A 26777-nucleotide genomic window follows, 5' to 3' on the forward strand; every position below is an offset into this window, starting at 1 on the left:
CTTTATCTCAGGCCAGGAGTTTTGCCTTTTTCCTGATTCTTTCCCCCCTATCCTGCTGTGAGGGGTGAGTGTCTGTGTGGTGTTTAGCCTCTGTCAGGTTAAACTGCAACACAAAACTTTAAAATAATATTACAGATTATCCCATCTTCTTTGCTAAGAATGCTCATAATACTTTTGTAATGTATTTTTTCTGTGAGGATCATGAGAACCTTTAGAAACTGTCAGTGAATAAAAGGTAGAGTTTCATGAGAATATGCTCCAATAATACTGAAAGGACTTTCTTTATGACAAGAATTTTACCAATTATATAGGTTACTAAATAAGGATTAAAAAGAAGTTTTTGTCTGGAATAATGGAACATATGGTGAAAGAGGTGATTAAAAATACCTTTTTAGGCTTCAGTCACTTATGTCTGTCTTGCAAGATTTTTAAAAGGGGTTTAAGTGAAATAGTATTTTCTGTCTCATTTCCAGATATTCCTTCCTTTCACGGTTTCCTCACAGAGGAGAGTTGATAAAGGGGATTCAATCTTAAAAAAGGCTGAGAACATCCCCCAACCATTTCCATACCCTCAGAGCACAAGCTTTGGGGAACATGCAGGTAGAATCTTCACTACCAGTGTAGATTGTTTTATCCAGATGCTATAAAATTTCTTTTCTCTTGGATCTAGACATAGCTGTGCCCCTTCTCCATTCCCCAAGGCTAAGCTAAAGACGTGGGGAAATAACTGGGTATTGCATATTTTGAAAGCAGGATCTGATCCACAGTCACTAACTTTCTGACAATAATTGGAAGTGAACTGCTCTGGGGTTATCTTGTCTAGATGCTGAATTTTACCCCTTGGCTCTTTTTTATATGAAACTAGAGAGACCAGAGCAAGCAGTGCTGCTCACTGACCTACAAATGTTATGTTGCAAGGGATGCTGTCCTGCTGCAGCTGGATTTGGGCCCTGGTTCTGTGAGAGGGTCCCTGGGAACTTTGCCACTGATATCAGCGGGAGCAGCTTCAGTCTGCTGGTGCTGCTCTTTTTAGAGCAAATGCTAGGCACATCCAATCAATTCTTTGGACAGAAGGCAGATTCTGCCTAGCACAGTGTTTAGAAGAAGCTTCACTGGAAGCAGGAAAATTTCAGGGTTCATATTTCTTTTAGAAATATGAAGCACAGTCAATATTTAAGCTGGGTTTTGAAAGTAAACGAAGTTTTGGCTAAAAACTGCTGCAGCCTTTCAGTGAAATGTTTAATCCTTTAGCCAGACAATAACAAGAGAAAACATAAGTAATTGTTGATAAATATCCAAAAGCCTAATCACTAGTATAAATTTTAGAGGGTGCAGAAAAAGATTTCAGAATGTGTTGATCTCAGTCTGCAGCTCAAGCTATGCCAAAGAAAATGTATTTACATTTAATCAAGAAAAATTGTGGTAAAAATGTCCTTTTGAAAAGACTGAGAGATGGGATCTTAATTAAAAAACTAAATGCTCTCCATTGTTCTTCCTGTTTCGGTGTTGGCTTAAAGCTGTACAAACTGAGAGCCTGAAGAGAGGTTTAGGCTGAGCACTTCTGCTCTGGTGACGTGATCCTAAACACATTCCAGTCCCTGGAGCGGCTCCGAGTGCTCCAGCAGGCGCAGGATGGTTCGAGCAGCAGAGGTGATGTAGGCAGTTGCTTTCTTGCAGCTGTGAATGTGATTGTAGCTACAGCTTAGGTTCAGTTTTCAATGATAGGCACTTCAAACAATAGCTGAACTATCAGTTTCTAAATTGCTTGCTGGCAGTATTTTACTGTGTTGGAAAAATGCTGGCTTATCCAAAATATTTAAGAATTGTCTTTTGCTTATCTTTTTATGTATCTTCAACTCAGAGGCACATTTTTCCAAGCTTGTTTTATTTCTTCATGTTCAGGCAGGCCTAGAATGAGAGATGAGAGGAAAAATAATTAGATTTGGGCTTAAATCAGCCCTTTCTTAAGTCTGCTTTTAGCTAATACAGAGCATGAAACATGGAAGAACAATCCTTGAGTCTCCCACTCTAGTTCAGTCCCCAGCAGAGCTTTTGACTCGGTGTTTCAGATTGCCTCAGTTGTGACTTTCCTGATGAAATCTGACAGCCAAACTGTCTTTCAGGATTCTTCTACGAAGTGCTTGACTTGAGTTCAGCCAAGTCCTCTTTCATTTTTCTAGGAGAAATTACATTTATACTTTAATTCTGATTTGAAATGCTGGCCTTGTAGTTTAATATTAATAATTAAATAATTGGCCTGGTCTGCAGAAATGCTGAGCTGCTGGCAGCTTCTGTGGAAACTCAGTTCCCTTGCAGGGTCTTTAAATGTTTCAGAGTGTCTAGCATTAGGAAGCTGTTTCTGTAGATCTTGGCCATGACAGAAGCTAATCTGACTCTTACTAGATATTTATTCATCAGGATTGCTTGCTCTGGAGATAGCTGAGGTTCTGAACTGTTAGTGTGACATTGTTTATCTGGAAATACACTTTTTCATGTTGTGATGAAGCTGGAGGGCTGTGCTCCATCTGACATTTTTGTATTGGAGTCCTTGAAAATCCATTAAACTAAACTGCTACTTAGCTGGTATATTACTTCCCTGGGGCGTAAATCAAATGCTGCAGCAGCTCAGGAGACACATATTTAACTTGAATTAAATGGGAATACACACATTTTGGTATATGATTGGACTTGCTGTGCATATTAATCTGACAAACATGTATTTACAAGTCATTAAGAATGCAGATAGCTTTTCTCATTTTGCTTTACTCATATTTTTTTTTCCCCCTAAAACAATGATTTTGGAAATGAATGCTGCCCATTTTCCACCTCCAACAAGAACTAATAAAAGAGCCACAAAACTATGGAAAGCAAACTGCCTTCACTGTATTTCTCTTTTCTTTACAGAGTTTACTTTGGGCAGGGTAGTGCACTTGTGCATAACTGTAAAGCTTTTGTTGATTGTACCTTTTATCTTTTGTCTGTGTTTCTTTTAAAAAGTAAGATATTGAGGCAGTTTCAGGAATAACATGGTATTTGTCATATTCAGCATTTGAAATAGATAATTTTGAAGCTTTTCTCTGCATTACTTCAGTTTGCTCTCATTATGCTCCCAATTTTAGCAAGAACACAGACTTCATTAGGGAATGACTGATTTAAGTCCAGGTAATGTTTATAGGTATTAAGTGTGCATGACAGGAAGAGTTCTTACTTTTGTCTGTATGTGGTTCTTGGTGCCAAGAAACTCTAAAATTAAAAATTCCTCTGTATCTGAAATATTAATGTTTTATTTCTAATTATGGTCAAGTAATTTCTTTGAGATATTACACCTCTGTTTTCTCATTTTTTGACCTTCACAGCTCAGATTTAATAGAAAGCTCTATTTCTAAAACTGCTGCTGTCTACCTGCAAATTTGGAACAATTACTTTCAAGTCTCCTTGTGGCTGTGATTAAGTAGAACAGTAGAAACCCTATTATGAGGTTTGGTTGAGCTTTGTCTTGGCCTTAGTATCAAATTATCTCCCAAGAACTGTAGACTAAACCAGATTTTTAAATTTATCTGAAATCACAATAGCAGTTTAAATCCTTGGATGAAATTGTTGCTCTCTAACTTGAAAAGAATGACCAATGATGAATATTTATAATTTTTAGTAATGGAAAACTCTGCAGTTTAGTGATTTGATAATTTTAAGTAAACTGGATGAAAACAGCTGACATGAATCTTGGGTATTAGGGAAATAAAGAGCAGTTAAAGTACTTTGCATTATGTGGTGGTTTCAGAATGTGCCAGAGGGATTCATTTTGGGTGAAACAAACCAGAAGTTGTGCCCCAGCAGCACCTCCTGCTCAGTCTCTGGGAGAGGCTCAGTCCTTCCCAGCCCTGCTGCTTGCTACTGGCAGCACAGACTGGGAAGCCCTCAGTGACCATTCCTCTTACTCTCAATAATAAAATAAAATCCTCAAATCCTCAACTCCAGCAGCTTCTAGTCAGTGTTCTACAGAGCAATTAAACTGTGCAGCAGCAGAGACAACATGCAGCTCTTGGTGGAAGGAGATCTAAAAACCAGAGCTTGGATACAGGCAGTTCTTTGTGTCCTGTGCAATTGAAAGTGGAAGAGTAATTTGGTCTTTCAGCACTCAGGTGGGGAGTGGTGAGTGAGGAAGCAATCACAGCCTGACATCAAAGCTGTGCTCCAGCATAATAAAGGCTTGAATAAACCCAGTGCCTTTCACACTTCCCCTTTCTGCTGATCAGGATAGTTCTCCTTGATCACATAGCTAGAAAGATAGAAAGATGTAGCATGGAAGGCCTTATTTTTTCAGTTCCTGACTAATAAGTTGCATGTACTAATCGACCAGGAAGATTTTCAAACACTGATCTGTTTCCAATTTTTTTTTTTTTTTTGTCAGTAGGTAATATATACTTCCTTGCTACATGTTAGATTAATGTCAGTGAATTTTATGAAGTGATTAGTATTATATCTGCTTTGGCTACGTTATCACCTTCTACTGTCTTCATATGCTTAAGATCATAAAAGCTGGTTTAAAATGCCTGCTTTAAATCTTAAGTGTACTTGTAACTTGACATATTTAATTTAAAGCTATTGAGATTAAACTGGCCATTAAACAGACCTAAAACACTAACATGAAATGTAATTGTTTTCTGAAACTTGCACTTATAGTCTTTACTTTAAAACATGAATTTATATCAGATTAGCTAAGTCATTCAGAGATGATCTCAAATATACTATAAACCCACAGATTGTTGAAATTTGAATTACGTTTAAGCCAAAGTGCCCATAGAAATATAAAAGCCTCATAAGGAGCATTGGTGGATTCCTCAGTGGGGAATAAAATGGACTAAGTGGAAACATTCTATTCCATGTTCAGTACAATGTACGAATGAAAGTGCATTGGGAACATGCAGTTTATTTGGAGGTGCCTGCATCTAGGTGGTAAAAATGCTTTTCTGCTGCTTTGGTGAGTGGATACAGAAGAGTTCTTTGAACATTCGAAGATTTGATTTTTTAAAAATTAACTTTTCAGTTTGGGTTGTTTATTTTTTTTAGAATTAATTGCTTGGCTGTATTCTTTCTTACTTGACTTATACCAGACAGGTATCAGTACCTATTGCTGCAGCTGACAGTTTTTCCATTGTAACCTCCTGTGTAACCTTATACAATATCCGCATTTTACACTGAATTTTTCCATGCTTGGAAGCCAGATTTTGGTTGCCTGAATTTAGCAAGCATTCCTCTTCCCCTCCAGTACATAGCTGCTCATGAGCTTTTCACAAGAAAATGGAATGTGTTTTAGAAATCCCTAGTTTTTCTTATGTTTTTCAAATTGCTATTTCAGCTTCAAATATTGGCATGTTTTATATTCAAAGCATAATACTGACTGATGTCCAGACTTTATATTTTAAATGTTCAAACTACAAAGATGAGAAATGTAAACAAGTTTACTGCTGTGTATCCTACTGACAAATTTGTTTATGAGAGATTAGGCAACAGTGTGATATATACAATTAGCTAAGAAGTATGGTGGGGTAATTTTGATTCTCTTCTGCCTGTAAATTTGGCAAATCTTCCAAAAATATTGTTATTAATCACTAGCACTTAACAGGATTTTTTTCCAAAGTATTCTACAAATAGAAACTAAATTTTTTACAATGCACCATTGAGATAGGTCAATAGGTGTTGTAATTGTTTTACACCTGGCAAAAACGAGGTAGAAATGATACGTACTTTAACCCAGGCCACTAGAGGTTTAGAGTGCATATCTCTCATCCATTAGCCCTGTGCTGAAATCACAGGATGACATCACTGCCATATTCCCTCGCAGAGGATCTGTGGATAGCCCAGTGAAAGCAGGGGGGAAGGATGCCAGATTATGTCAGCTCCTCTCGTGTCTGGGCTGTGCCTCACTTGTCAAGGCTTGCATCAGCTGCAGCCAGCTCGGGTTCAGCAGGAAGCAGCGCTGCAGACCTCTTTTGGTGGCCTTATGGGGAAACTCTTGTCACCAAATGTAGATTTGTTCTCCATATTTTATTACTTAATTATGCGTAAATAAGGGCAGTTGGCTAAAGTGTAAAAGGGAGATCTCTGCAATAAGCTTTATAGCAATGTAAGGATCATACAGTGTGAATATGAATTACTCTTATGCCTGATGAAAAAATCCTCTTTACAATCTTGTTCAGTCTTGCATGCTGAAATATGACCTTTACCCTAGTCTAGACATGTCCTTTGCAAGCTATTTCTAGTTTATATGAAGGCTGCTTGATTTAAACCAAGTATGTTAATCTGATGCTGTCATGACTGATGGGGTTTGCAGTCTGAGATGCTGACAGCTCTCAACAGAGTAAGCAAAAGCCCTGTAAGCTTCTCCAGACCATCCTGTAAATGACATGCCATCTGCTTTTTATGAGATAACTTCTGAGCTTCAGAAGGTGAACTTACTGCAAGAGAGAAAGTGCAGTAAGTCTTAGCTTCCTTTTCCACCACAAACTGCTTTGAATTATGTTGATTGCTTTAGGAATCTCTAGTTAGCTGGCACCTATATTTGGGACAGTTCTAGCCAAGAGTCTAGAAACTGGGTGATGGCAGATGCCAGTTTTCATGTGAAATTGCTATGTAAATGTAAAAATATACAGTTTAATTACACCCCTATTTATTAAGTTCATTCATTGTTAAATGTTCAGCAGTAACTTGCACACTTCAGGCCTTTTTTTCTTCCCTGAAAGGTTTCAACCTTTTGGAAGAGAATGCTCATCTCCTTGCCCTGTCCTCACTACACAGCTGGACTCAATATTCTGCATTCAAGAGATGATTGCTTATTTTCTCTTGTATGCAAACCAGGTGGCTTGTGAGGGGAGTGATAAATGCAGGAGGAATAAGGGCAGAAAAGTCTGTGCAGAACATTTGCTGCATATCTGGGTTGCTTGAGACCTCCAGTGCAGAGAGATGCTGCTGGCCCAGCATGGGCTGGGTGTGTTGAGCAGCCTCAGGTGTGTTGTGATGGCTGACCAGGCACAGACCCTCCAAGCAAAAGCTGTTTCTCCAACCAGACAGGTGTCAGACAGCCCAGCTGGAGGTACCAGCTATGATTCTGACAGAATTAACTCCTCTGTAGCTTGAAGTGAGCCCTTTTTTCTTTCCCAGCCTGTTCTCAAATGCTCTTCCCCAGGTGTGAATAGCATCCTGAACTAATATGGAGCCCTGCCTGTCTTCACTCCAGTCGTTCCCACTCCCTATTTCTTCTTTGCAGTATTGTCTTCCTGAAGATTCAGGAAGATAATAAGTAATTCATAGTGTCATGGCTTCCTATTGGACTAGATAAGCCTTCAAGACATTTTCCAAGCTGTGTTAATCTATGATTCTTTGTTTCTTCCTGTAAAAATATAATGTGCAGTATATTTAACCAAAATCCTGTTACCTGCAGTAGCCTCTTCTCTAGTGAAGTGTATGAGGAAAAAGAAAGTGTAACATTGCTTTTTGAATGTCTTTGAGCAGTGATGTTTGATAAGCCAGAGATGATCTCCTTTGGTTTAGTAGATTATTTTGCAATTGAGGCATCTTGGTTTAAACCTCTGTAGGTATTTAGCATGTCTTCATCACAGCAAAATATCCACCCAGAAATACCGTGCCTTAAAGCACAACATTTTTTTTTTCCCCTCCAGAAGTTCATGTCTAGATTTTTGTAATTATATGCATGGTTTTGAAAAAAAATTACTTGTGTTTGTAGCAGCTGTAATGTGACCTCTCTGATTTCCTTACAGACAAGAGCAGAGCAGTCCCAAGGTGCATACTTCTTGCCTGAGTTTGCACTTTCTCCACAGGGGAGTTTTCTTGAGGACACCACGGGGGAGCAGTTCCTCACTTACCGTTATGATGACCAGGTCAGTGTGCCATGTGAGAAAATTATAGAGATTGGTTGGTTCATGCAGCTCTGAGACAAAGATTGCTGTGGAACAGAGTAAGATGGAGAGCATGTCTTGTCTTTTGAAGGCACATCAAATTTATAGCAAGTTGAATGATAACACACTATGCAAAATCCAAATTAAGGCACTTAGTTGCATAAATAATAAGTGGAAACACTTTTGGAAAATATTAATAGGATGTAATGGAGATAAAAGCAGCAATATTTTAGTGATGTGTTGATAGTTGTTTATAGTTACATCTGCAGAATATGTAGAACTAGAAGTGATTGTCCTTTCTGTGAATTGTTTGACTTAAACTAATTTGTTTTATTTAATGGAAAAATCAGTGTTAGCAGACTTTGCCTTTTCCAGCTTGTGAAAAGTCAGAATATTGTATTAGTTCATGAAGTTTTTTAAGGGAAGGTTGGGTGAATTACAAAGAAACAAATGGGAATAATGCATGGAACAGTGTTTAGAAAGAAACAATTTTTTTTGAAGTTAAAAATTTTTAATGCTTTCTCCAGACTCATAGAAACATTATGTTAAACATGGAATATAGATATAAATGTAAAGAAAGCAACGTGAAAGAAATGCTGTTAATCTTGGCAAAAGATCTGAAGTAAACCTAGGAAATGTGTGGCGTGCTGTGGAAATTTACTCATAACACAATGTGTTCCAGGAGTCAGTTGAACTTCACATCAAAACTGTCTGAATTACATTCATAGACACTTACAGTACATTTCTTAATGTATGAGGAAGGAGTTTGTTAGGAAACATTCCCTTTAGAAGTGAGAGAAGAGCCAGACTTCCCCTGCATCCCAAGGTGTGGTTCTGTCAGTGATGGGCTGATTTATTTTGAAAGATGGGCTTCTTGCAGGAGCTACTTGAAGAAAACAGTTTGCTCATCACTATCCTAAAAAAGAGAACTGAGGTGAGTTTATTTAAGCTTTAAACTGACAATGTTTTTAGATAGACAAAAGGAAGCAGAAAAGCTACCATGGAAAGCATGCTGAGCCACTGTGAAATATTTGAATTTAGTTTAAATGTTTGCAATAATTCATACTTTTGCTTCCCTTGAGGGTCTTGATTATCAACAGAAAAGGTTCTTGGATAAGACCTTCCTTGGACTAAACACCTGGGAAAGCAATAACTTAGAGGACAGTAAAATGCAGCTGCAACTCAGGCTGCATTTAATGACAGTAGTTGAAAAACACTATAAAGGTTGTACACTTTGATCAGAATAGTTTCCATTTAATGGAGCACGTTTTCGAGAAGATGATAAATCAAATGGAACAGAGGCTTAGTCTGAGTCTTTGACTAGACTGTTTGGACTATGTGAATAATATAGCTGATTAAAAAACAAACAAAAAGAATCCCCTTGAAAAAGCCTCAAATACCAGCATAGCTCTGTGCAGGAGCCAGTTCAAAGCCCAATTCCATTTGATGGAAAGAATTCCATTTGCTGGAAAGTTTTCCATTAATTCCATTGAGATCTGAATTGGATCTAGGGTATGGCCAGCTTCTGTTCTTTCATAAATGTGATTTAGTTTTGAAGCCTGCTCTTCCCAGACACTTAGCAGTATGAATTTAGTTTGAATTCCTGGAACTGAAAGTGGTGCTGAAACATCAAAATGTTAAAAGTAAAAGCAACTGTATTAGCAGTATTTTCTTTTGAAAGAAAATTCAGTCCTAAGCATTATTTATTGAAAGTTATAAATACATTGAATGCAGATGGGAACTGATCTGTATCTCTAGCTTTACCTTCCTGCAAGTAAACAAGGATTTCTTTGGTGAATAAAAAGATTTTCCTGGATTTTCTAGGAAATTAATCATACATTTGTAATAATACACAGTTACAATTATATTTTTGCTGAAATGTTAATACAAAACTCAATTGTATCGTGGTCAAACTGGGTAAGAAAACTAGATTTTTTAGTTTTCTGTGCTTCATTCAACTCTTTCTTATGACATTTACTGGTATGAATGAATATAAGTCTTAAAACCAGAGGGTGAAAATCCTTCCTTGGATAATCTATTGAATTTGTATAAGCTGGAATAGATATTTTTGATACATGATAAATGTGATAAGAATACACAGGTGAATAAAAAGAGAGAAATATATATACATTGAAAGCCCATTTTAACCTATCCAACACAGAAATGGAATCAGTACTGGGAGGGTACCACATGAACAAAGAATATAGCAGCATCTTCTCACACACCTTAATTCCTTAATTTAGTTTCAGCAATTCATTTTCTATCTTGTCCTACTGTGAAGGGCTGCTGGCCTTGGAGAAATACATTCCTTCCTTCTCCCTGATGTCCAGACTTGTCCTCTGGGCATCCTCTCAGGGTCCTGGTGTTCCTGTGCATCCCAAGTTACACCTGAAAATTGGAAAATTGAAATAACCTTGTGCACTTGAATCCAGTAAAACACAAGATCAGTCTGATCTGATCTGCTGTGGGGGTGATCCCTCCTCCAGTTCCTTGGAAGGGAGCAGAATGGATAAAAGGGGAGAGGTTCCTGAGACTGGTATGGAGGTGGAGAAGAGGGTGGCTCACAACCTCTGTTCTTTTGGTTAACCAGTCTTGAGACCCTTGCAGGAAAACCATCTATCCCTATCTTCCCAATTTTCCCTTTTCCCCCTTGTGCTGTTCCTTTTCTCCAGGCCAGTTAAATTTCCAGTGAGAGATGGATAATATTTTTGCATAGCAGCATCATCATCGTCATGATCCAAGATTAGTTTCCTTACATCCTCCAAACACAGGAATGTTTCAAAGGGGTTTTCTTTGGCTGTTGTGTGTGATATTTTTCAAGCAGGGAGCCAGTTTAATCAGAATCATTCATTCCTTTGTTAGTAAGTAATCTCAGTAAAATAGAACTAGCTGTTACTTAAATATTCAAAAGTATTTGCTATCTGAACTGACAAGCTTACAGTTTGAAATGAAAGATGAGTAAATATTAATAGGAACACACTGTACTCTGCTCTAGCCCAGCAGAATTACACATGGATTCATGTTGTACATGCAAGATAGTACATTTTGTTCTGGTTTAATCTGGCAGGACTGTGCTCTCATTTTTGTACAGGACTGCACTAACCTCTGTGCATATTTTGTTGCTCTATGTGTATTTAAGAATTACATGCAGATGAAATTCTTTGGCTAGATATTTTCAAAATTCAGTGAATATCTTTCTTACCACTTCTATGACTATAGAGGAAAATAACTTTAAAGATCTGATTAAATACTGACAATGATTCACTGGGGTGTCATCTCCATGGAGTGGGACATTACAGTTTTGACACATTTATTGCTGTATCTTCAGGGAAAAACAGTGATTCAAAGCAAACACTTGAGGGATCCCAAAGGACAGAAATGTAGAAATGTTTAAATTGAACACTTTCTAAAGGCTTCTGTATTGTTCACCACGGGATATCTTGTATCAGTGCATTGCATCCTTCATTTCTGAGATTCTACTGAGTCAATGCAATTTAAGCCTAACTTGGTACCAAATAGATTTTGATACATAGCCAAAGACTTCAACTGTCATTAGAAATTTGAGATTAAAAAAAATGCCCCCCCTTACCATTCATGAAAATAGTTAAATAACTGAATAAATGTCTGAAAATAAATTAAATTATGAAATGAATATACAAGTAATAGCCCTTACTCCAACTTTGAGATACATGTTGAACCTTGCCATAAGGAATAGTTTCCTAGTATTCTTTTTGATTTCTTTTGGCTTTTCACCTTTTAATCTACTACAAGGAATTTTTTTCTTTTCCAAAATACTAGTAGTACTGGAAAGCTTTCTTGCAGAAATAAAATGTTCTTGTTTTCTGACACTTAAGGTATTGCTTCCAAGTATTAAAACCATTCCATATGACGGACCACCAAGAAGGACAGCAGTGAAAACTTGGTTGGGCTGAATGTGTTTGAAGTGCATTTCCACTTTGATTGGCTGGCTGGCTGAGAGTTCTCTTGGGGGTGTGGGTAAAAAAAAGGGAAGGAAAAAAGAAAACAAGTTTATCTTTAAAGAGAGAAAATGTTTGCTTGACCAGTTAGCTTTCTAGTTGACCTTGCTTCTTCTAAATTGTATGATGTTTACTAGTTTAAACTCACAACAAGGATAGCCTGATTCTGGAATTAGATGTATGGCTCTAAATACCCCAATCTTGGCAAAGAAATCCAGTGTTTCTAAACAAATAATAATGAAAATCTGCACTATCAGGCTTGTGTTTAGCTATACAAGGTAAGGTAGAAACTGGTCAGTCTGTTTTCAACTAGATGTGCAAGCTGTAATACCCAGGCTGCAGCTGCTACAGTTCATTTAAAGCTAGTCTTTCTTTGGGTTTGCTAGAAAAGTGCCTTGTTATAAAGTGAATGCCAAAATCAGGAAAGTATTCTCATTAAAGCCTTGTCTTCCACAAATAGAAATAGTCTGTCTTGGCTTCTGATTTTTCACAGGGAAAAGGAGCATGACATTTGAAGTATTAATTTGAAAAAAATGCAGTGGAACCCAGGATCTGAATTACTGAATTAGTTCTTCAAAAACTAATAATGAAGTAAACTGATGGTCTCTATTACTCCACCTTTTTATTTGTAGTCCAGCAGCATTACCTATTTGTGTCTGTTCTGTAAGTTTTTCAAATTACACCTAGGAAACTCTTGTGTGGGCAGAAGTTGTCTTATGAGTCTGACGGGGCTGACAACCATTTTTCCACAGTTTCCTTCATCTCTTTCCCCGTTCCACCTGCTGGTTGCCATCCTACCTGCTCTGCCTCTGGAAGGGTACCCGAGTCACAGCCTGGCTTTGAGTGTCAGCTGCTTGCTGGCTTCTGCTCCCAGTCTGAGCCTTTTTATTCCCTTCCCGGGTAGTTTGCATCTAAACCACCAGAGAAACGGAGCCACGCGTTTTCAGGCTTGGGGATGAGTCATGTAAGGGACATTACTGCAAATTAACACATCAGTGAAGACAAGCTCTAATCCCGGGAAGAGAGGAAGATTTGTAGTTAGTGGCTCACTTGCTACCCATGCATATAAAGCTTCAGTACTCTGGATTTGAGAAGGAGCCTGAAACTTGTGTGTTTCTCTGGCAAGTCATTTTTGTTGATAACCTAAAAAAAAAAACAAAAAAACATTCAGAACTATTAAAAAAGACTTAATGTCTTGAATCTCAATGTGTAGCTTTTCATTTAGAGATTTTTAAAAAATAAACAAACAGTTTTCAAGTGGCCACAGACTATTACAGGAATTCTTCTATAATGAAAGCATTCCACTGTGGAACACTTGGTGGTTTCATTTGTGTGTTTGGAGAATGGACTTAATTTTATCCAAGCACCAGAACTGCAAGCACTAATATGTGGCTGTGGGAATTTCAGCACTGTGTTAGAAATACTCATTTTCTGCTATGTAGAGAACTGACCTTGCACTCCTCACTCAGGCAGTCTGCTGATATTAGAATAACACTGATTTCACTGACTTGAGTCCTGCAAGTCTTCCCATTCTCTTAGCTAGGACATCTTGTGTAAGTAACAAATTACTAGGTCGGGTTTGTGGTATTCCATACTAATCCTACACATGTCTGTAATGAGTTTATAATCATATTTAAGGAGTCTACAGCTATATGTTTGTAAGGCTGTGTGAAGATAAAAAGCATCATTTCGTGTTTCTCTGAAAATATAACTGAAGGTGATGATAGGTGCTCCCTAATATTTTTAATTCTATACCTTGTATATATATACCTTTATTTTTTTTGTTCACTGGTCTAATTTTGGTTTCTATTTTTAAGGGTATGTTTTTTGGTTGTTTTTTGGGGGGGATAAGGAAGTTAGCTCCGTAATCAAATGAAATGTGTTTCAGATTTGGAGTGGAAAGGAGGGAAAGGAGGCAAGGATTAAGAGAAAATGAAAACCACTTACAATTTCAGGCAAAACTACTCTTAGAGAGACTGGTACTGCATAAGTCAGGCATGATCCTATTCAAACAAAACTTTTGTTTAGGCTAATTGCTGGCTGGAAGTGTGTGAGCAGCATATGCACTAGTAATTATATCATTACTTGTGTGTGATAGGTTGCTTAGTGAACTGAAGTGTTTTTAAATACTTCTGTTTATTGGCAAACAGAATGGGGAACTGGCACTTCTTAAAAGCACCAATTACCATTTTTCGTTCAGGGTTTTGTTGTTCAGAGAAAATAGTGGAACTGCTGTTTGCAGTCCATGTTTCTTTGTGCACTAAGAATTGCAGACTTCCTTGTTTTCTATTACAGCCTCAGTCCCAGCCCTGCCAAAGGTCTCTGTGTGTAAATCATACTTACAGAAGCCAGTAGGTCTTCACCTTGTGCATTATAACAGCCTTCACAGGGAATCTGTAATAGTACAGTTTCTGCAGAAAACACATTTTATATCATTTCAATTTGGACCAAATACATTCCAAGAGGCTGTAATCCTATTCCACTGAGTTCTGTGGTGAAACTCGCTGCCTGGGTCCATGGTCCTCCTGTGGCTGTGATGATACTGACCTCAGCAGCTGGCAGAGCATTCCCAGGTAGCAGAAGTGACCCCTCATTTGCAAGGTCATCCCCTAGAATGATTTATCAAGGGAGAAAGGAGAATGGACCAAAACTTCTAGTTGTTTCTCTTCTTCTTGCTCCCCTGGATGCTGGAACGATATTGAGGCTGCTCTGGTGGATGATAAATGCTATGCAGGGGGTACTGATTTTCTTCCTTTTCTCTCAGACATACTTTCGGGGCCGCAAATTGATGTTTATTCAGTTTGAGGTTGAGCTGCATAGAAAAACCCACTTTAAATGCTAAGTACCTTGCTTTTCTAGCATCTCCACCATGAACAGTTTTCATAAAAGACTGAAATGTTTAAACTCACATTCAGTGTCTCATGTTGTAATGTTTGCAATTATAAGTTTTCTCAAATACGTTTTTAATTTATTGCAATAGATTAAAAGTATTTTTTAATTAGTAATATTATTTTTTAACCTATCCCCAAGGAGCAGAAAGGATGTGTACTTGGGCAAATATTCCTCTGTAAATTCTTCAACTCAATTCTGCTACACTGGGCTAGTAATAGGACACCTGATGAATTAACATTTTACAGATAGGTGCTCATCTGACATTCTTTAGAGGAGTCAATGATTAAATCATGAGAGATTGATACAATGCAATGTGAATTTCCCACTGACCTCCTCATGCCCCTGGTGAACCTCCAGAAGTTGGTACATGTTCTTATCCAAGAATTTTGACATTGATAAAGGCTTAGGTTCAGCCTTCTAAATTAAGACTGAAAGGTCTGGAGCTAACAGAAATAATCCCATGCTTACACAGTAGTGCTGCTATCATCTATCAATAAGAGTTCATTGAGATACAGTGGAGAAGTGCTTCTAAATCAAAAAGAAATATTTCAAGTACTGTGGGAAATGCAGTGCTTGGAACTGGAAAGTTATTCTTCAGATATACATGGTGAGAGGATGTTTTAGGCTGATAAAGCCTGATGGTGCATTAATCACTTTGCTTGTACAGCACTAACATTTTGAAACTATGTTCTTTTCTCTGGTCTTAAACAAGGAAAGAGCAGATTGTATTTCGTTTTTTGGTAATTCAGCTGAATCTATTGAACTTCTTGAGCTGCTTAAGCTCCTGTTAAATTTTGCGCAAATGAGAAGATGAAATTGTTTTGCTGAATTTTTCATGAAGGATGAATGTGATCAATATGGATTTAATTTTCTTTGTGTCATTTCTGCCAGAGATAACATTTAAAGCCCTGTGAGAGTTTATAGCAGCTTCTTCCTTTTAACATGGAAAGCCTTAGTAAAAAAATTGAAAGAAAATTCATTTTATGCTGTCCCTAGAATAATGATTAGGAAAATGCTCACTTGATAAAAGGATTCATCCCATGTTAAGGTGTTTCTGATAGAATGACGTTGTTTTGCAAGGCAGTGGGTAATTTAAACAGGATTTATATTGTTGAGCATGTGGATAATATCCCTCATAACATTAACAGTCATCCTTTCAGGCCTGTCCAGCACGGAAAAATTATTTATAGGAGAGACTGAATGTCACAATGACCCTTTTAATAGAGATGTACTTGAACCTAAATTTCTCCCAGTTTGTATGCCAATAATGTAGAAGATGACGTGAAAAATCTTCTTTTAAAAATCTGCATCTTTTGGCTTTGTTTCTAGAAACAGTTAAAATGCTTCTTGATGTCATTAACAGTTGCATAATGAACCAGGCTTGGGACAACTAAAGAACAATCTCGTTACCAATTCCAACAGTAATTTTGCTCTTTACTGTTTCAAAAATAACTGTCAGTATTGCCAATTAAACCTAATTTATTTCTACTATTAGACTTCAAATGCTATTTTCTTACACAGCAGAAAATGACCTACACATGAATTATCAATTTCGGCAATAACAGGAAAAATGGTAGATGGAGGTTCATTGAGAGGATCACCCCTGACAACTGTATTTTTCATTTTCAAAGCTTGGAATGTGTTGCAGGCTGTGGTACTGTAGGATCTGAGGCATTTTAATTCTCCTGATGTGCAACACCCTGGTGCTGTGTGTGTGCCAGGTGTAGGTGTAGCTTCCCACCAGCACTTCTGCTGAGCCTTGGCTTGGGGGCTTAGGGGTGCAGAGTGTGTCCATGACTTTCAGAAACAGAACTGGGACAGTTTGTATTTTTTAAAAAAAGTATATGGAATTTGTTACTAATTTTTTCATGTTATGGAAGCTCTGACTTTTTCTTCATTCTTCTTCTGTTTTAAATAAAGCAGTTACTTGCTATTTGTTTGGACCACAAGCTTTTGCTATTTACTGATCCCTTTAAAGTGTTTCCTCCAAGAAAACAGTGAAACTTTGGGTGCTACTTCCAGCATGCAGCATGTCCTGTGAATGTCAGTGGAATTTCTTTGCATGTCTGAAACTGTTTACAGAAATAAATGCTTGCATGGGATTTGAGGCAGTAGTTGAAGGTGCTCAGTGCTTGGTTGAGTGTTTAGCATGGTCTTTGGTAAAGAGTAATGCTGGATTTGAGCATGAGCCTCAAGTACTGTACTGTATTTGACACAAATTGTGGGTCCCGCCTTTTGTGGAATGATTGGCAAATCAAACATTCCCTTTTATTCTCTGTGTTTTTCCCCCTGCTTTCCCATAGACAGGCAACTCTTATGCTGATTCTTGGTCTGGAAGGAAAGGCAGTCAGACCTCTGAGAACTGGAAACAATCTGGACTCTTTTTAATACTCTTAAGACTATAAAACCTGACCTCTTTCCAGTAGAGCCTATGTAATCTAGCTTTATAAAATTATCTCATTGGTAGTAAATTTTTTTGTTTGTTTGTGTTATATAGCTGTAAGATATTTTTGTGCTTTGTTGATGTAAGTTTTCATTCGTTTAACATTTTTACATTGCATAAGAGAAAAAGGACTTTTAAAATGGCACCAAACCCTTTAACTGATTTACAGGTTCATGAAACAGACTAGGGTATTTGCACATGGGTGAGAAAAATTAGTAGTAATAGGCTGCTGTATGATGTGGGATGTTTTTGTAATTTTTTAAATAGCCCTTGGGAGATGGTTGCAATTGTAAATACAAGATATGTTCTCCTTTACCTGATTATTTAGGCTTTGGTCCAAAAATCATAGTAATTTCAATAGACTTTGGATCAGCCCTTCATTTTTGACTGCAAAAAGAGATTTGCCATTGATTTCAGGCAGATTGCATTCAGGCTCCCCCACAGAAGTGCTATAGACTGTTTGATCAGGGAGCTACTGGAACCCAGCAGCATTGCAGCCTCAGGTCTCTGCAAACAGACAAGTTCACTGGTGTTTGTTTGTTTCTGTCAAATCTGGCGTCCAAATGATGTGTGAAGATTTGTGCCATGACCTTTATTTTCTCCAGCTTCTGGATTTGGTGAGGATCACAGAATTTTCTGTGATTTATACAAGCAAACCTATTTACACAGCATGAATGCTGAAGTGAATCCTGTATTCAAAATATTTGATCTGTTTCAGTAATTACGTTGTACTCAAGTCACCTGAAAAAATGCTGACAAAATGTAGTTTACTACTCCATTCTTGTGCAAAATCTTTGCTAAAAATACACATATTTGCTGATATATGTAGGGTATAGGTCAGTGACCTTCCTTTGTCTAGGTAATATGATTGTATAAGGTATAAATCTGAAGAAACAAGCTGTGGTTTTTCAGGCAGCTCACATAATGTCTCATAACATCAACATAACACATGGCAAAATACCTTTTTTTACTGTTTATTAAAAAAAGGCTTGGAATGCATCACCTTTACTTAAAAGAAGTGTACTGCATTGGCTTGAATGTTTTTTGATATTATTAATAGATGACATAAAATGTGTTCAAATATCGGACTATAAACCATGAAGTTTTACCACGTTTGAATGCTGGCTCCAGTGGTAGCTATTCAGGGCAATATTGCATTCTAATGTATGAATCAGAATTATATCCTAAGTCTACTATTAAAAAACTAGGGCTGTTTTAAACTTGTCCTGCCCTTTTTATTCCATTTGAAAAATATTTTGGTTTTTTTTTTTTTTTTGCAGGTATTTTTATACTTTACAGTGAACTTGCCAGTTAATGTTCATTCTTCTCCTGCTCCTTCACTACTGAGGCTATAGGATAGTCTGTTTTTCTCATACTTTCAGCTCTGCATTCTAATGAATGCAAGGCAAGGAAAAGGAGGGTGAAAATATTTCTTAAGAAAAGTTCTTTTTCAATACAGTTGAGTGACTTTCAATGAAGACTATTGCTCCAAAATTAATTTTCAAAGGGATATGTTTGGGGACAAAAGAGATGATCATCCTTGTAAGGTGTAATTTTAATGGAAATGATCTCCTGTACTTTGCTGTACCAGAGACCAAGGTCTTGCATGCTGAGGGGGGGCTCTGTGGGCAGAACCACGGGGGCTTTGAGAATTGGTTCTGCATATGTTTGTTAATATTCTGGTGTGTGTGGAGAGAAGATTTGGAGCCCTGTCTAGAGCAGATAAAATAGATTACCTTTTGCACAGACCTTGGAGTCTACAGCCCAGGCACTTCTGCACGTGCATAACTCAATTCTTGTGAGGACTCCCACGTACGTCAGAGCTACCCTGTAAGTGAAGCGGCACACGTTCCACAGTGTCAGCAGGATCAGGACCTCCTTTCCAGCCCTGATCTTTCAAATTCCATGCTTAAACTCCTGTGAGGACCCCAAAGAGAGACAGCACCTCTTGGGAAGACCTGAACATCTCCTGCTCATATTGCAGTGAGTGGAAGTTGAAATAATTTGTTGTATTAAGATGGGGCCAACAGGTCTTCCCCTTTCATAGCTCAGATGTGTACTGATTTAATAACTCCCATTACTTCAGCCTTGTCATAAAGCTTACCATGAATTGCAATCAATCTAGTTTACATTTTAACCATTATTTTCCTTAAATGAGGGACTCAAACCCCTTTTTGCAGATTGACGACATCAGAAGATTTTCCAACTTAATGAAAAAAATCCAAATGACCACATAATATTTTCAAAGAACAGACTGATGGAGGCTGGCCTGTTGTCAGAAAAATAGTGTAAAAATTAACCCTTCTACATTGTGATTTAATTTAAAATTAACTTATGGCTCTTTGACACCATTCATATTTCATAGAATAGGTGTGGGGTGCAAGTTTCCTGTATTTCCTACCATGAAGAAAAAAAAAAAAAAGAAAAAACATTAACTCTGACATCTGTTTTTAGCACTTTGCTTCATATTTTTGGATGAATGCCTGGCAAAAGCTGGAAAGCGACTAAGAGATCAACCAAAGATGGCCTAAGGGCCTGTTCCCAGCTGGTACGACATCTGGAATGTTATATAGAGTGGATAAATTCAGAGTTGTACTTTAATAAGATTGGTATTCAAGCATTCGGCCTACAGCAAAGGAAAGGACAGTGAAGCTGACAGCATCTATGGTGCATAATATGTTAAGGTGTCTGAAATATAATTTGCTGGGTTTTCACTTTCTTTTTGGCAGATCACTTATGCTTACATATAAACTTTCATCCAGTATTGTTTCGGACCTTTAAAAAATAAAAGGTGAAGTCATATTGGTATTATATCCAGAGTCTTATCTTTTCACTAAGCTTAGAGTATGTCTGGGTTTCTTTCTTTCTTCTTAGGAAAAAAGTGCTAAAGACAGATTTTTATGAGCTGACTAGAAATAACTTAAGCTGCTACCTTTGCAAATTTCAAGTATATGCAGTCTTTTACAGTGAAGATTTTACAGAATAATAAACTATTCAGGAATCTGGACTTGTGCTCTATGGAACCATATTTGTAAGATTTATGTCTCAGAAAGCCTGTTTTTTTTTTCTATTTAGTGTTTAGTTAATCTTTGGTCATCTAATCTCTAAACTGTAATTGAATGTGTTGCTAGACAGGCCCAACAAAGTTGCAGGCAGGGATCAGGACAGAGCCACCTGCTTAGAGCTGCCTTGAGCATTGGTGTAAGGTCTGAAAATGAGCTGGAGGCCAGTTCTGCTTGCAGCCCTGTGGCTGCACCAGTGCCACAGAGTGCTTGCCAGTCCCTCTGCCTTCAGGTTGCCTTTGTGTGTCCCAAAGCAAGGTCAAAGTTTGTGTGTTTTGCAGGGCAGCCCAGCCCAGGGAGGACAGAGTGCCCTGTGTGCCCTGTCCTGCAGCTCAGGGGGCTGGGACAGGCCGTGGGGAGAGGCTGCAGCTAGGAGACAGCTGGCTGAAACCTCTCTGTGTGGGGCTCTGCTGTTCTGCACATGTTCCCTTTCTGCTCTGGGACGCTCTGGGCTTCTCTCTCTGATCTGCCTCTTTCTGTGGGATGCTGGAGCAGGGGGAGGCTGAGAAGCTGCACTTCTCATTGGGAGTGACAGCATGGGCAGGGGAGTGTGCAGTGGAGGAGGATGCAGGGTGTGAATCTGACTGGGCTCTAATTGATGGAAAGGGATGTAATCAAAGGTCTTATTCCTTCATTTGCTTTTAGAAAGGACTTGGTAATTCCTCAGCACGTTGTGGTCATTTCTATATTATTTATTGCTATGCAAGATCTTGTAGGTGAAGACAAGCAACTTGAATATGACTTGGCAGGAGGCCAACAGAATCCAGGAGAAGATGGACCTAGAGAGGGAGGAGAAATGACTTTTGCAGCTGCACTTTGGCAACAGTTTGGATTTGGAGGTGGGAAGGCAAGATCTGAAATAACTGCAGCTGACAAGGAGGAAGCTTATTTGTCTGCAGGGTGGTGTCACTAATTGGTCTAATTGGTTATAGGATATTAACAGTTAACTCAAAATCAGTCAGACTGAATTTCTTGAATGTTGCTTTGTCTTTGGAGTTGCTGCCATTGTCTGATTTGATCTTAGTTCTTCCCTGACTCTTCTGCCCAGGCCGTGCCGTGTGTTTCACAGGCAAGTCCCCAAATACTCCAGCAGCCTGATGAATCTCCCCTGGCACAGACAGCTGAGTTCCTACTAGAATGATTTTAACTTTTTCCAGACTATAATAATGCAGCAAAGTGTCCACCTAAAGCAAACATTATGTTAAGGTGAAACAAGATGTTAGAACCACAGTCTCGGGTGATGTTGCCCCATTGCTGTGAATTTAAAACTGGAATAGGATGGAAACAAGCAAGCAAAAATATAATGGGATTTAAAAAGGGAAAGGGGGATCTAACTTGACAGATCTTTACATCTAAGCCTGCTAGGTGTCTGCATAAACTATTGCTTATTTGGGATCTGATCCTGTGCTTGTACTGCAGACCAAACTTGCTCTGTCCCTGTTATCTGTACAGTTGGAGATTGTGAATTCAGTTAAACCATGTGGAGTATTTGTGTTTGTGGAGTACACGTTGTCTTTGGGAGCTGGTTATTTTTTAAAAAAGAGAAATGTAATGCTGTCACAAGTCTCTATGTGGAGCCTCAGGAGCTCCATTCTTGAACTTCATTTTTTGGAGTACTAGTTGTGAGGAAATACATGCCATGCTGGTCAAGCACGCATATTTGAGTTTAACCTGTATTACTTGGTGAAGTATTTGTGCATTGCTCATTTGGCTTTATGTTTTGCCTTATTACAATAATTTTTCTTAGCAATTCTTACCATTGTTAACCTATTTGTGAAATAAAATTCCTTCCATTAACCCAGCATTTCATGGATGACATGCATAGATGAAGAAAATTTCCAGCCATTTTTCGCCAGTGAGCTGGAATGCAAATGCATCCATACACTGTTCAAGTTGGTTTGGCAATAGCTCTGTAACTTTAGAGGTTTATATGCTTACACTAGGATGGTTCCTGCTGTTTTAAGTATTGTCCAGAGGATGTAATTTCTTAAATGAAAATTGCTTGAAGCCATTCATTTTTTATATGAAGAGTTAAGGTATCAATTACTTTCTCTTATTCCCTGTACAGAATAGGAAATGTTAATAAAACTCAACTTCTGAACCTCCTGATTGGTAAATTTTTGACAGCCATGTTGAAAGATTGTTGTGGACCAAGCAAATGGTTATTTCACTTTTTAAATGTTGCACACAGAACACAAAAATGGGTGAGCAATAAAGAGGAGGAGATACTGAGAATACATACAATTTATTAAAATTTAATTCCAGTTTTTATTAAGCATGGTATTATGCAGTTCTACCCACTCCCTCCTTTTGTCCATATCTGTTGCTTGGTTTGGCCTTATGTTTGCTGTAAAAATACTGAAAGCAAAGCCCTGGGATGTCACTGTGGAAATTGTTCTGCTGACTTCAATGACTCTAATTTAAACCATGGAGCAGTTTTCCCTTTCTTTACATAAAGGTGTGGTGTTTTATAGCTCACAGTTTGAAGGCTGTTGCACTGCAGCTTCAGATTGTGCAGGGATTCTGCCCTTAGGAAAAGCAGAGGGTTGAGTTGACCCAATTCTGCCTCTGAGACTGGATGCTGAAGGGTGGGGCACTGCTGATTTCCAGTTCAATTAGATTCTGTTTTACACATGAAACTTTTTGGAAGGATCTGCTTGGTGCCACGAAAGGTTCATATCAGGTATAAGCTGCATACATTAAATCTTCTGCCCTCATGTACTGTATGTTTGAATTTCATGTTTCCCTTGGGCTTAGAGTTTTTATCCAGAGGATGTCCGGGCTTGTTTTGTCTTTCTGAGGTGCAGTTAAGCACCAGGTTTCAGGCAGGAGGGTGACAGTTCATAGCCATGAGACATTAAAGCTTAGCTGTGTGTCAGCTGAATCTGACTTTTTGTGAAGAGTGATTGAAAGGGTTTCAAATATTTTTGCTGAGTTGAGCTTGCTGGAGCATGGGCAATAGCTTTTTCTCCTAGAAAAAGCCCTTTTGTTCTTACTTTGGAGACAAATTTTGAATAGATTTTCTGAGGAGGAGGAGGTCCTTGATAACTGCAGGAAGGCAGCATTAGGCTGTCTTCAGAATTCATTCAGAGTTACCAGACAGGTATGTCCTGTGCCTGAGTTGTTCCCTCTACTTTACCTGACAGTATTTTGGCCTAAAGTCATAACTGAGAGAAAAGGTAGCATGGAAGCAAGAGAGTTTTGTTTATCTTAGATGTATTGCCAGTGAGTTGCTCTCTTATAGTTCTGACTAGTTTTAGGAGTGATTTTGGTATTCTGCATTTCTGCCAAGCAGAGAATCATATAATAATAAACAATTTTTACTATTCTTAATGCTTTAATATAACTTTTTAGTTGTTAACGCTTGTATTTTTTTCAACTGGAAATACTTATGTTTTTGTATCATTTATTAACTAACCCAAACTTACTGACATGTGCAACATTCATCTTCAGAAGAAAAAGGGATGATCCTCTTGGCACAAGTAGCAGAACTCCTCTGCTTAGAAATCTTCACTTTGTAGATAAGTTCATTTGAGGATACTCTGTGGTTGCTCATGTTTGAGCAGAAATCACTATTAAGACTGAATTGAGATAAGAGTTTGCCAGCCATAAAATGGATGGCTTAAAAATTGGCCAGCTATTATGAGTATGTTTTTTTATCTGTGGCCTGAAGAAGGAGTAGGTTTGAGACATCCTCTCTGTGTTTTCACATAAATGCCCTGGGCTTTCATAGGTGGTGGCCCTGAATGAGCCAATTAGATGGTGCCCCTTTGCTGTTGGGGTCTGGGTGACTTCTCTGGCTCTCAGTGTCTCACTGCTGAGATCCTTTTTCAGTCTGGACTCTTGCTAAGGTTTAAGTTTCCCTCATGTATTCAGCATGACCCATTTCATGCACTGATGCAGAGCTTTGAGGGTTGGATCCTATGCTATGTGATAAATGCTTTTTAAAGTTCTAAGCTTTCCAAATTTAGACCCAGACAATTGTAAACTGTACTCTGTATGCTTTAGCCCTGCAGGACTTCAGGGTAGGGGGGGTTTGTTAATCCCTATCTCCTCTGTGTAATTAGATAGTGCTTTGTAAAGTGCTGTGGGATCCTGGGCAGGGTGGAGCATCACAAAGTTAATAGATCTCTTTTATCACAGAGTATGTAAACCATTCTCTGAACACTGCCCTTTGAAGACTTCCAGAGGTGTATGCCCCATTAAACAAAAATAAAGACAATGGAACTGGATTCTGTATATTTGTTATTTTGGCATTATTTTAAGATTTTTTGTGGGTTATATCATGAGAGTAAAAACATCAGTGTGTATTGCTTGTTATAAATCTGGAAGTGCTGTGGTTTCTGAATGGCAGGGTAATGGACTTGGGAGGTCTTTAACTTTTCTGAAACTGATATTTTAAAAGCTTCTCATGTATTTGTTGGAAATTGTAATGAAATATATCAGATTGGTACTAGATGCCAGTTAGAAACAGATGAGGCATTAAACACACCCCCTCCTGCCAAGGTATGGTCTGATAACCAAGGAGTTCAGGTAAAACTGAAAGGAATTGATGTCAATCTGCTTGGGTGCTAAGTTCATTTCAGGCTTATGTTAGGAGTCCTGGATGGAAGACCAGAGGCAGTGCATGTGTGTTTTTAGGGATTTGCAGCAGCTCCAATGACAAATGTTTTTGTGCTGCTTTTTGAAATAAACTCTTCTTAAGGCACATCTAGAAGTATAACTCATGGACTGATCTGTAGGTAGCTTTTTATAGCTACTTCCTTTCTTGCCAGGTTATCAGTTCATGGCAAAATTAAATGGGGGGTATTTTTTGTTGCTACTGTGTTTCCACAAGTAGCAGGCCTTTATTGCACAAATGGGATTGCTGGGTAAACTTTTGGGCTTTTTTAATGCAGTGTTATGAATAGGAGAGTATATAATTGTTCATGATTCCTTTTTAAACAACACATTTCTCTTATCTCTGTAATTTATTTTTAAAACTATCACCTGGAGATAGTCTGGCTTCACTGGGAAATAAGCATTGACTTCAAGGCGATAGTTGTTCATATATTTGTTCAAAGCCCACTCACTAATGGGCTTCAGTTTGATTTATAAACCAGCTTTCTCTTATCGTACAAACTTTAATAGTTAGCTTTTGTTCATGGAGAGCTGAGTGAGTGAAGTCAGTTTTCACTGAGACAACACTACTGAAATAACAAAATGAACAAGCTATGACTGAAAAGAGCCTTAAATATAAATGTTGTGATTATGACAGGGCTAATGTTTGAATTTATAAAGGAATTTAGATAAGCAATATGATGTAATGCTTTCAGAATTTAAAAGAAAATAATTTTCTTTTTAGACCAAAGGATTCTGAGTAATTGGTTTGAATATGTGAATAAGAACATACAAAGTTTGTGTTAAAGAGCTGTAGAACCCCAGTGTGGCAGTTTTAAGTGATTGGGGAAGTAGTATGTACAGGCCCAGGAATTCCATAGTTAAAGAATTTTGCAGCCTTTGGGTCTTTGATGATCATTGTGCATTTCTGGATGGTATTTTCCTGCTTGATTTTCACTTGCCAGTGAGATTGCAGTGGTTTTCAGGTGCACATGTCCCTGTGCATGGCTATAGAGTGCATGGAAGGTTCCAGGCTGACAGTTTGTTGAGTTCTAAAGTCCATGGTCAAAGGTTTGTAAGGGAGATTTCAGTGAGCATCAGCTCTGCAGTGCTGCTGAGGGCTGGACTGAATGGAGGATTTCAGTGGGGAGCTCTCCATTGCTTTTTTGCTTTGAAAAGTGGCTTGGAGCTTAGAGTTAATCTCTAAATTAACTGGCTTGAGTAGCTTTCTCTGGAGGATCCTATCAGCTTGAGTAGATGCATAAAATTTTCATATGTACATGGCATGTATGGGTATAAAACCCCCACAGATAACATCTCAGATAGTTGCTGTTTTTCTGCCTTCATAAGGAACAACTGAACAATGAAGTCCTTGGTAGTAACCTTTGGAAAATTGCCTTTGGTTGGTTGTGAAAGTATTTTAAATTGCAACGTTGACACAATAATAGTAAGTGTTGTCAAACTGGTCCTGGTATTTCCAGAGATAGCAAAGTATTTCTGAACATTTCTAATTCAGTCCTAATTCCTCTGTATAGCACAGGATGTTACCAAAGACTCTGGAGTGAAAGGAAGGCATGGATCTTTGAGGACTGGGGACTCTGTTTTTGGAAGGTTTAAAATTGTATGCAGATACCCCCACTTGGTCCAAGAAGAGGTTGGGTCTATGATTTTATCTACATTTCTGCTTAAGTAGGTGCTGAAATAATGAATACAAGCAGGATGGAAAGGTACTGTATGTGGCACCTCTTCCTGTAGGACAGGAACAGTGCTCCAGCTGAAGAACTAGGGACTGATACCAGGGTTCTCAGCCTGTAGGCTGGGTACTGCTGCTTCTGTGAGAACAAAAATAGCCATTGAAATTAGTGGGAGCTCATATTAAAGATTGTAGGAT

At 38.2% G+C, this 26777-nt stretch overlaps 1 protein-coding gene across 2 annotated transcripts in view; it reads left to right on the plus strand.

Annotated features, from left to right (window-relative positions):
* Positions 1–26777, plus strand: part of ADAMTSL3 (ADAMTS like 3) — a 170463-nt gene that overhangs the window by 22230 nt on the left and 121456 nt on the right. For both annotated transcript variants that reach the window (XM_059858472.1, XM_059858473.1), the window contains exon 3: positions 7776–7895. In XM_059858472.1, the coding sequence (XP_059714455.1) occupies positions 7776–7895 (120 nt within the window). The remainder of the gene's footprint in view (positions 1–7775; positions 7896–26777) is intronic.

Source organism: Haemorhous mexicanus, chromosome 13 (genome assembly GCF_027477595.1).
Source record: "Haemorhous mexicanus isolate bHaeMex1 chromosome 13, bHaeMex1.pri, whole genome shotgun sequence".
NCBI lineage: Eukaryota > Metazoa > Chordata > Aves > Passeriformes > Fringillidae > Haemorhous > Haemorhous mexicanus.